The 12,144-nt window shown below is 37.7% G+C and overlaps 1 protein-coding gene across 2 annotated transcripts in view; it reads left to right on the top strand.

Annotated features, from left to right (window-relative positions):
• LOC149794150 (cytoplasmic aconitate hydratase-like) overlaps positions 1-12,144 on the top strand; it is a 145,057-nt gene that overhangs the window by 15,953 nt on the left and 116,960 nt on the right. For both annotated transcript variants that reach the window (XM_089968226.1, XM_089968225.1), the window contains exon 4: positions 5,046-5,183. In XM_089968226.1, coding sequence (XP_089824352.1) covers positions 5,046-5,183 — 138 coding nt within the window. The remainder of the gene's footprint in view (positions 1-5,045; positions 5,184-12,144) is intronic.

Below are 12,144 nucleotides of genomic sequence, written 5' to 3'. Positions count from 1 at the left end.
TAGTCCTGACATTGGACTTAGGGATTAGATCACCCCTGCAATGATACATATTTTAAGCAAATAACTTTTCCACACACAACTGGAGTGATCCATTGCCCCTGGATTTTCAAGCCATTGGACCCACCCTACTAGTTTTACAACTTAATGTTGAGGGTCTCTCAGCAGCCAAACAAACCATCATCAGCACTATAGCCCACCATAATAATGTTGATATAATATGTCTGCAGGACACTCACATAGCAAACCAGTTAGTAGGACGATAACACCATTGGAGGCTTTGACCTCGTCTCATCCTTAGTTTCCTCCACCAGATTCTGCTATGTGATCCAGGTTGGAGGTTACAGGGTTGCTGTCTACAAACTGCCCAGCATCCACTTGGACTACAATATGCTTTCAACTCTTGAACACCTAGCTGTCTATATTGGTGACTTAAATAGTCATCACCCTGACTGGGGCTACTCACACTTTGATGAAGAAGGGGAGCACTTGGTTGAGTGGGCAATGAACAGTGACTTCCTTCTGATTCACGACTCCGAGTAACATGTTACCTTTCACTCTGCAAGATGGCAAAAGGACTATTCATGGGACCTTTATTGGGTTAGCTCCATTGGTGACCATCCTCAGCCAGCAAGCCAAACAGTTCTAGATGACTTTCCACACAGTCAGCACATACCAATACTTAACCATAGTGGACTTCAACTGCCAACCATATACAGCTCTCCACAGTGGTGTTGGAATTTCCACAAAGCAGATTGGACGAGATACAGTGACATATTGGAGCGAAGCATAGTCACTGTACAATCTAGCTGCATCCCAGTTAAAGAAGCTTGCCTCCGCTTCCAAACAGCCATATTCAAGGCAGCCACTCAGTCTGTCCCTCATGGCCATTGTCTAGTCTATACACCCTGTTTGGATGAAGAGTGTCAGGTTCTCCTCAAGGAGTAAGAAGCATCTGGAAACCCAGACATGGCAGATCACCTGATTGAATCTGTGGACACTGCCAGGCACACTCGATGGAAGGAAACTGCGGGGTCATTCAACTTATGCACTCTAGCCAGAAATGCTGGAGCTTGATTTGCTGACTTAGCACCGCTCATCAACCACCAGTTAAAGTCCACCCTGTTGTCAAACCAAATGATCTTTGCCATTTACTACAAATACCATTTTAAAGGCTGTCTGGTGCACCCAGTTTTCTAGTTGAAATCTATAATTTTTGAAAAACTGAATTTTAAAAAAATTAATTAGAAAACCCGAACATTGTATTTTTACATGTGATATCATGCAGTAGAGAAAGCAGACAGAACCAGTCCATTGGGGACCAGAAATGGTCACCAGTACTACTGGTGCAATGAGCTATTAATTGATTACCTTATTATTGGAATATGGGGGAGTTTAATTGACTACTATGGGATGACTTTCAAGGTGTTATAAGTAATAAAGGAATAAAAGGTGGTCATGATGTCTTCTGAGCCTTTGATGGAAATTGGTTGGCAGTTATGGGAAGGGAGAGAGGATGGAGAGACAGACCAGAATAAATCATTTTGGCACACATACTAGAATGTTTTCTGATTATTTTTTTTTTTGTCTTTAATTGTTATTGTTAAAAATGCACTAAGAGGAAACCACCGGCTAGGAAATAGTAGAAGTTTAACAGGGCTTGCATATATGAGTTATACGGGTATGCAGGTGAGTAGCAAATGTCATGAATTTGCACTCTGTGTTTCAGAGGTATGCATCTTTTTATTTTTGTTGTAATAAATTAAGTCTAATCCTTAGATAAAAAATAACAGTGTATTACAAGATAATTAATTTTTAAAGTTGGGATAAATTATTCATAAAAGGGCTACAAGGCAGCAGACCAGTTATATTTGAAGCAAGACATAATTTCATGTGACATCCTTCTTTACTCTCAGTCTCCTTGTCAACAAGGAGATCTTTTACCTCGTCCCCATTCAAAATTCAGTCGACTAAGCCTTGAGTCAATGTTCACTTAAAAATAGTGTTTTCCCAGGAACAAGAATGAATTCATGCAAAGGTAGGATCCATTCCTGCATGGAGTAGTCCATCTGCTAGAGAATTCCTTTACCTGCTGAGTTTTGCTTAATGCGGACATTTTAGTCCTTGGTCACCTTATTGGGGTCCCATAATGATGATTAGATGGTCCAGATGAACCTTTAACTTTTGAACCAGTTCTTACAATCTGCAAGAATATAAGATTGCATCTTGAAAGGCAGGGAAACCGCTTTCTACTCGCGTTTGGGATACCTCTGCAAGCACAACCTACAGCAATCATGATCACTACAGATGTGAACACAGAGGACTGGAGGAGCAAGCCTCTTACCATTTCGGAATGCCATAGGAGTGTGGCCTCAGGATCATTATATATATCAAATTTCCTTGAGATGGAAATTTTTTTGAAGGCTTTCATTGATGGCTGATGAACCTGCATGGGAACGGAGTTCTTATTCTGTCCAATAATTTCACCATGATGATTTTCCTCAAACAGCAAAGCAGAACAGTTACTTAGAACTTTTTGTTCTTGTTGGAGATTTTCTAAAGTGGTGTCCAGGTTTAAGTTCTTCATATAACAGTCAGGCTAATGTATTGGTAGACTTATTGTTCTGAAAGAAGGAACTAATACAAATGGAATGGTCTCTTCATCCCTCAGTTTTCACTCCATGTGTGCTCAATGGGTTCAACCTATAATGGACCTATTGGTGACAAGGTGGAATGTCAAAAACTTAAACCTTTTTCTTCTCAGTTCTGGACCCAAAGGTCTGTGTAACTGATGCTCTTTCTGTAGGTTGGATTGGCCAAATGTAAACACTTCTTCAACACCTCAGATTCTGACTGTGGTAGAGGAATCAAAAGAATCTTGAGTATCTCATCCTGATTACTCCACTCGTGGAAAATAATATATCAACCTCGTCAATCTCACAACAGAATTACCAGGAATCTAAACATCTCTTCATATGCATTAAGCAATCACGATAGAAGGTATTTTAACCCAATCCAGAGTTACTGAACCTGCATGTCAGGATCTTATTAAATACACCCATAAGAACAAACAGTTTTTACAGAAAGTGGTGAGAGTCCCTCATGTGGGATAGCCATCCATCTTAAGAGACGTACAAAAGGAATGGAATAATCAGAGCACTTTATACTGACACCAATCACAATTAAACCTACCATTCCATAAATACCGGAACGCAATCATTGAAGAGTGGATATTAGACCAACCTAAGACATCTGTTTTTCTGTTCATTTGTATTTCACCTTGCTATTGACACTGGACCCTTGCCCAAATGGAATTTATTATGGGTATTGACCTGGTTGAACAAGACATCAGTTGAACTGCTCTGAAGAGCTTAATCTTTTACCTATCATACAAGTCCTGCCTCCTCACTACTTTGGCAGTCAACAGGCAAAATCAGCAATATTTTTACTTTTGTTTGTCCCATCTACATGCAGTTCTGACAAGATCAGTTTCGCTCATGAAGCCCCTTGCTTTTGATGCCAAGAGCAGGCTTCCTTTCATGGGTAGTCAGATATTGGTAATAATTCCTGTCTGTTCTGGACGTTTCATCTCCAGGTCATCTACAGGACCCAGTATGAGCTGTGGAATGGTTTTTTAGGAATATTGAGCCATTGCATTGAGAGAGATCAAGCCTTATTTTGTGTTCAAAAGAGGTGAAGGACAGTATATCAAAATGGACACTTTCATTCTGAATAAAGTGGGCATATTTTTGCATATTGGAATAAACCCACACCAATGATTGTGCCTCGCATATCAACTCACAGTGTTTGGACAGTCACCACAAACATTGTATATGGGTGAAACTATTTAACTATCCATGCGATGGGATGGAGGTCCAAGTACACTTCTCCAGTTTTTATCAAGATCTTTCATGCTAAATGGCTTGATCTGGAGGAACCTCACCTATAGTGCAAAAGGTTACCATTCCAGGTCTGTCAACAGATTCACAAAGATGCGACTTTACAACTTCCACTCAATTTGTGGGAGGGAAAAATTTTCACTTTCAAAGTCACTGACAGATGGAATGTATTTCCATGTGCATCTGGCTTGGTTCCCTTGCTATCCTTGATTTGCAATTTGCTAGGATAAACCACTGTTTATTAGTAATGTAGTTGAATGGTATAACTTCCATAATATTTAAAACAGTGTTTGATTGGTCAGTCAAAATGAGTTGGCAAATAACTGTGAGCACTAATTACATCACAGGTAATATTGCATACCTATGAACTTTTTTCTCTTAAGTTGATTCAAAATACAAATTAAATGTGATAACTTGAGGCAGGTCTACCTTTATTTGACTGTAGCAATGCAACAATCACTTGTGCAAGTTGTAAATGAAAACATAGTTAGAACTTTCTTAGATTGTCACAGAAGAACTGAAATCACTTTGATTGATTGACACTGTTATATTTTACTGAATCACAGGATAAAATTGAAACACAAATTTCTCTTAACAGTTCTTGCTTAATTGATATTTATTTCATAAGGTGTGCCTCCAGTAGGCATTAGCATCTTTTTCGTATATCTTTATCATACATTGTTTTTTACAGTGTATTTGGATTTTATTTAAAAGAAAGGTTCACAAAATGTATTATTTCTTATTAAAAGTGTCATTGAACCAAGTTTGCAACTTTACTTGCGAGCTAATTTTGGGGTAATTTCTATAAGAAGAATTTGGACCCACACCTGCCCTCGCTTTATTAGCAAGTTTGTGAGTTAAAAGTGTCATAGGTTTGTTTTTCAGAATTGAAACAATAAGGTAACTGATATTTTGCATGTCAGATGCAGGAACTGGAGGATACATTATTACATGGATGTAGCTGACACATTGAGTTCTGCAGAACTCTTGCTGTAACTTCTGAATTTCAAAGTGTATGTTTATGTTTTGATCTGTTATTACAGGTATGATAATCATATTGTTGGTACAAATCAATAAATGTGTAACAAAAAACTTGTATGCTAATGAATATTTTGTATTCTGTCTTTTAGTTGACCTTTCTGCTTTCAGGGGTGTACCAGCAGTGGTGGACTTTGCTGCTATGCGAGATGCCATGGAGGAACTTGGTGGAGATCCAGAATCGATCAACCCTATATGCCCAGCAGATTTGGTCATTGACCATTCCATCCAGGTTGATGTATCAAGGAGGTAAACATTGTTACCTTGAAAGGTTTAGGAGCTTTTCTTTGGATTAAAATGATAGATTTGGTTTAAGGTTTTCATGCAGTACGCTGCATAATTAATGGGTGTCTCTGTGTACGAGTCTTATAATTACTTGGAGAAACAAAGGATACAAAGACAGAATATTCTTCATTGTTTATATTTTGTATCTACAGCTATCACACTCCGTTGCAATTTGAATTCTGAACTCATTTGTGTTCTACTAGAACAAGTAAAATGAATTTTGGAATTTGATCATTGATTGTTGTGTCACAAAATAAGAAAAGAAAGTTACAAAAAGTATTCACATAACTTGAACAAAATGACAAACAGAATTTTTACCATCTTGGGCACAACACATTCATTCATAAGGGTTTTTCAGTATTCAACAAATGATATTAATAAGTGGTCAGTTATGGAGGATAATATAGAAACTGAAGTATTGAGGAAGCATTTGTTTTCATGACATGGAATAAACAACATTGGGGAAATTTAAACAGAAGTTATCCTTCTGACCAAGATTTCTTGGACAACTTTTCTTGCATTGTCTATTTAGCAAATATAAACCAAGTGAATGATGACAGGCCTTTTGTTGTTGATCTGTTGTAAGTAAAGGTGGCTTATATCTGTAGAAACTATTAGCTGTGTTTTTACCAAAACAACATTGATATTTCCATATAATCCCTAATTACATGCAGTAAATTTTGTGTAAACACCAAATTTCAGCCATTTAGACAAGTTCTTTTTATACCCTGTCAGATCTATAGGGAGGGTATATGTAGTGTCACCCTTATGTATCCATCCTTTCCTGTCCAGTCCAATCCCAGATTTTGCTCAAACATTTTTATAGAACTTTATGAATTGAAGCAAATTTTGGTATAAGGCTTTAAATAAGGCTTTTCTCTCACCATTTTTAAGTAAAATTGAAATGAGTTATGACCTTTGTTTGATTAAGAACTTAGCCCTTCAGTTGCATCATGATTGCATTTCTGCTCAGTAATACTTGACATGGAAACACCTCATTTGCATCTGCCAATTGCTAAATGGACTGGAACCATATTTGGTATGAGACTACATTAAGAAGACCTAGGTCAATTTTGATTCACTATTTTCCAACAAAATGTAGTAGAGTTTTAGTCCCTGTATTGAACTTCTCCAATCAGTTGTATCATGGTGGTGGGGTTGTCATATCGTTACATTTCTACTTGTATAATACTTATTCATTTAGATATGTTCAAAGAAGGGAGGGATCCATGCCATTATATTATGGCTGATTTTATGTGCTCTCAATTAAGATAACTAAGCTAAAGAATAGATCAGTAGATCAAGGCATTCTGAAGGATAGTTATCGAACTGAACTAAAATAGACTATAATGTATTCATTGTTAATCTGATCCCACAAAATGCATTGTTTGGTGCAATCATGTTATACATGAAGTCATTTTCAGATGTTGTTTTGGGCAAACATTCTAACAACTCGATATGTTTGTCCTATTTTGGTTAGGAATACCTATGTGGTAGAGAACTGATTATTATTTGTCCAAAATCAAATGCTTGCAAAAAAAAGTCTGAAAATATCATGTATCTCCTTATGAATCAAATGTTAGAAAGAAGACAGACTGGAAGCATGTTACACATTACAGACTACTTTATTTTACAGTCTGATAAATCGACCCTCAAAACTCTATTAATGTATTGGTGGTTTGGGGTCTGATCTTACCTGTTTATTAAATATTGCAATTTTTACTGATATTTTTGTCTACAACACATCAGCGCACACTACTTTTTTTTTATAGGTATTTCTCCTAGCTCATGAGTCTTGGTTGGCTGGAGGGGCCTTTTATCAATCTGTACAGCATTTCTGTATGAAACCCGATATTTGACAGCTGGTAAATTTATGTGAAATCATGTAATCCTGTGACCCGTTTGACTCAGCAGCAAGTCTGATTATGAAATAAATTAAGCCCCCCCCCAAAACTCTGAAAAAACTTCTGTAAGAGGGTGTGTTTCAAACTATTTTGATTCTGACATTGGAGGTTTGTTTAGGAAAATCACTTAATATATGGGTTGTGTCAAGAAATTAAGAATTCATGGGTGGGTTTGTCACAAAATGTGAATATATATTTCAAATTGCATGTAAATTTTTGGCAATCTAACTTGCTGTGAATCAACATACAGAGGCCAGAAATGTTGCCTGGGTGTGCAAGTGCACCAAATGTGTTTAAATTTGTGCACTTTGAAAGCAGTGATGTGCAAAAACTCCTGCAAATTTGTTCAAAGTAGCATATGTAAATGTACTTAGTATATTATTTTTATTCAACTGTTAACCCTTACGGTGCTTGTTGCACTGCTGGTAGAGGTCTCATAGCACTTGTTATGATAATGTTTTTCAGGTAAAAGCAACTGTTTACACATGTGGACACTTGGTCTTGATATGAATGGTTGTTAAACTAAATTTGATTGGTACATTGGGCCCTGGAACAAGCATTCAATCATTTAATCTTGCACTCATCAAGGAAGTTTTACAAATGCTTGTTTGATATATGGACCACCTAGGAAACCCACAATGGCTGAATCCTAATAGTTTGTCTTAAGACAATGATTTCATTTGGCAGATACTGGTTGATGATAGCTATGATGACAATGATTTTTGAAAGTTTTGAAGTATATCAGTCTAGTGGAGATAGGGAAAGTGTTACTTGAAATACCAGTGTGTGATTTTGTGCCTGTAATTGATATTGGATACAAGTCCAGTGTACATGCTGGATGGACAGAATGCTGGTCAACCTCTTTTCCAGTGAGATTTCAGAAGCGAATGTTGAATACCAGGTTAAACTAAAATAGAGGCAATTTAAAAGTAGAGTGCAATTTTCATTTCTTTTGTCAAAAAATTTAGTACTGAGGGATTTTGTAATCAATTAAGATGAGGTTTGAGGTAAGTTGAATAAAAAAGAAATCCATAAAGAAATTAAAAAGCAAGCATATTTATTTGATTAAAATGCCAATGTTGAGTGACCTATTTAAAAATGAGTACTGATATTTAAAGCTAGACTGTCCTAACTTTGTGCCTATTCATGGTTCATGCACCATTTTTCTCACAACTTTTGAGATCCTGATGACATTAACTAGGTCAGTACCTTTTGTCGACAGCAACAGTAAGTACTGATTAAGATGTTCATTTACTGGACTCTTTCTTATTTTTTATTAGCAGGAAACCCAAGACATAGTTTTGTCACAGCAAAGGCAACACAAAAGCTTGGATACCATAAAATGTACTTCTTATACCATGTTAGCAAAAAATGAACGAAATGAACAACTGGTGTACAGAATAAAAAATTTCACTGAATATTTAAATATAAGGGAATTCTTTGTAATTTTAAAAACACTGAAAAGAAGTCTAATACAAATTGACCACGTGTATAAATATAGTAATTTTTGCATTAATTTTACATAAAACCACTGCAAGAAAACAGATGGGATTCTCGAATGTGAAACCACTTATCACAGATTCATTCTATTTTGATACTACATTTGTAGCAGACCAGTCTAAATTGAAATTAAATGGTACCATATATCATAACAAAAAATGGGCTGTATCGATATGACTTTTTGATGTTATATGACTGAAAAATGGTAGAGGAGATGGATTTTGTTAAACCTGAAAACATGTTACAATGGACTGTTGTTAAGGGATGAACCATGGCAGGTTGAGGATACTACAACAGTTATTATTTGTGGACTTTATGCATATTCATGAAAGTTACTGTAGATATGTATGATGTAGGCTAGTTAAAGTGAGTGTAAATAATTATCAATTTCTTTTGTGTCTATATTAACTGCTAATCCACATGGATTTAGCTGATTTGTGACAAAAATATTAACTGCAGATCCAGGTAAGTAGCAGAAATAAATTTGTGTTAAATAAAATAAATACGTTAGTTTTTCATACAGTTTTTTCTAATTATGGCATGTAATATATAGATTGCTCTTTTTATGCTCAGATTATACTTTTCTGCCACTTGTATTAGTAATAAATTACGCTTATACCTTTCTTGGGGATTGGCATGTGTGAACCTACAACAAAGCAGTTCAGGTTCCCATTTAATACAGTATCCCTTTGATGGGGTACCTGAAAAACTGATCATTAGGATTGACGGGTACCTGGTAGAAATTTCCCAAAATTTTGACATCTCTATTCTTAACAATCAGACTGTGGCATTGATGGGCTTAAACCCCTAATACAGCATTATAGAACAGGAAAGAAATCTGACATAATAGGCAGCAAAGCACTGATTCAAGAAATTGAAACTTTGGCAGAGTTTATGTTAGTGAAAAAACTTATTTTCGAACAGAGATATCCAAGAGTTGGTACCTGAGAGATATGGAACATTGTACAAAACAACCATAAAGAACAGCTTCTCAAAGTTGTTCAGGTTTGGCTAAGCTAGCTGTGCAAGGGAATATCTGGGTTGTGATGGGTGCTGCTGATTATTCCAGTTATTTTCTTCTTTGCCATTGTTTTTCCTCCAAGCTGGCCCATCTGTTTTGTTCAAAAGTGGCAGTGGCCTGGTGAACTGTACGTCTCCAGCTTTCACGGTCAGCAGCTTGTGATGCCCATTGGTGGTGATCGATGCCACAGATGGTGAGGGTCTTTTTCAAGGATATCTCTTTCAAGGTGCCCCTCTGTCATCGTGGCCTATGGACAGCTCACCATATAGAGCAGTCTTTATCAGGTGATGATCCTCCATCTTGGACACATGCCCTGCCCAGCATAGCTGTATCTTCATGAGTGAGGCCTCAACGCTGGTGATCCCTGCTTGTTTGAGAACTTCAGTGTTGGTGACAAAGTCACTCCACTTGATGTTGAGGATGGTGCGCAGGCAGCGCTGATGAAAGCAATTAAGGAGGCGAAGGTGGCAGCTGTAGGTGACCTATGATTTGGCGCCATATAGGAGGTTGGTCAGTATGACAGCTCTGTAGACGCTGATCTTTGTATCTCTCTGGAGACTGGCGTTGTATCACACTTGTTTATAGAATCTGCCAAAGGTCTGTTTGTCTTGGCCAGTCTTTTGTCTATTTCTTTGTCGATCTTGGCATCAGAGGATATCACACAGCCCAGGTAGGTGAACTAGTGGACTACATTCAGCTCTTTCTGGTCAGTGAATGGGCCGAGACTCAGAAGCCTGGAAAGCCGTTCTTGGGAAACATCGCGTATGGCTGCAATGACAATTGATGCCTGCTTATTGAATTTTACTTCAAGCCCAGGCCCAGACAACAATGAGGTACCCCGAGAAGGAAGCTCCAGATCAAAAACCTTTTGTCTGCAGACATCAAGGCAGATTTTCAAGAGAGCCTGCAGTCTAGACTTGAAGAATCTAATTTTCTGCCAGACCTACCTCCGGAATATATGTGGAATCACAGCAAGGCTGCCATTCTGCAAAGCTCAGAAGAAATGCTTGGATTCACCACTACGAAAAACAAAGACTGGTTTGATGAAAACAACGAAGAAATCCAAGAACTGCTTGCCAAAAAGAGATCAGCATATCAAGCCCACCTCACTCAACCATCCTGTCCACAGCAGAAAGCAGCCTTCCACCTTATCTGCAGCTCCCTCCAGCCCAGGCTCCGAGACATACCAAATGAATGGTGGACAAAGATTGCAGAAAGAACCCAGCTGTACACTGACACTGGTGACTACAAGGGGTTCTATGAAGTGTTGAAAACAGTCTTTGGTCCTTCCTTCCAAATACAGAGCCCCCTACAGAGTGCAGATGGCCAAGAGCTACTCACTGACAGGGAATCTATCCTGAACCGCTGTTCAGAGCACTTCCACACCCTCTTCAGCACTAGCTGTACAGTCGAGGAGGCAGGTATTGATCACATCCCACAACAGCTACCAAAGACGAAACTCGATGAGGCACCCACACTACTAGAGACTGTAAAAGCCATAGAATAGCTGAAGACTGGAAAGGCTGCAGGAAAAGATGGTATCCCACCAGAGACATAGAAGAGAGGAAGCTCAGCATTGCACACCAAACTCCATGAGTTCTTCTTTGCTGCTGGGAGCGAGTGAAACTTCCTCAAGAAGTTTGTCCTATAGGGCAGGAGTCTTGGAGATTTTTCTAGCCCTACATCAGATTTACTAATACATTGTAAATAATTCTGAATCTGCATGCATTTGCCCAGGCAGATGAGCGTTTTGAAAATTGATTTGCCCTTTATCAGTCATCACTCAGTTAAGAGTGGGTGAGTAGAAATTTTGAGCCTTGTCATGACCACACAAGTTCCAGCATGCTGTAAGCATTTTATCCTACCTATAGTCATGAAGCTTTTTGAGCAGATGGATATTGGTATACTACATCTTTTTTGCAAAAAGAGATCTCTATTGTCATCATGCTTCAGTGACTATGACTTTAAATTTCATTTATTGGGTGCTGTGACTGTTTGAATCATGAAACTTGATAATTGGATGCATCTTTTACAACCAAAGGGTCAGTGTGACGTACATGTTATGCTTTACAAATATAGGTGGTGTTTGTGTTCAGCTCATGATCACATAGATTCTTCCATACTACATGCATCCAAGCTGACACAAAAGGCTGTATCTGACCAAAGCAAGTGGAAATAGGAATTTATATGTTTAATTGCATACTTTCAATATTACTGACTACACACTGTATAATAGGATAGGTTATGCCCTCTACAGGTTAACTGTTTATTTTATACGGGAATAGGTTATTAACACATGGACTGCAGGCCTTGACAGTGATTTAAAAAAAAAAAATATCTGCCTTTTTATCACCATATTATAGTACTTTTGGTTTAAAATCAGAGAAGAATTTGTTTCTTTTATATCCTGTATTGTAGATTATTTGATACCCACCACAAATGTGGTAGGGCATATATTATTATACTTGGCCATCCAGTTAAGTTGGTTGTTTATTTACAC

Source organism: Sinohyriopsis cumingii, chromosome 8 (genome assembly GCF_028554795.1).
Source record: "Sinohyriopsis cumingii isolate HCF-2022 chromosome 8, ASM2855479v2, whole genome shotgun sequence".
NCBI lineage: Eukaryota > Metazoa > Mollusca > Bivalvia > Unionida > Unionidae > Sinohyriopsis > Sinohyriopsis cumingii.
This window is presented reverse-complemented; position numbering and strand designations above follow the sequence as displayed.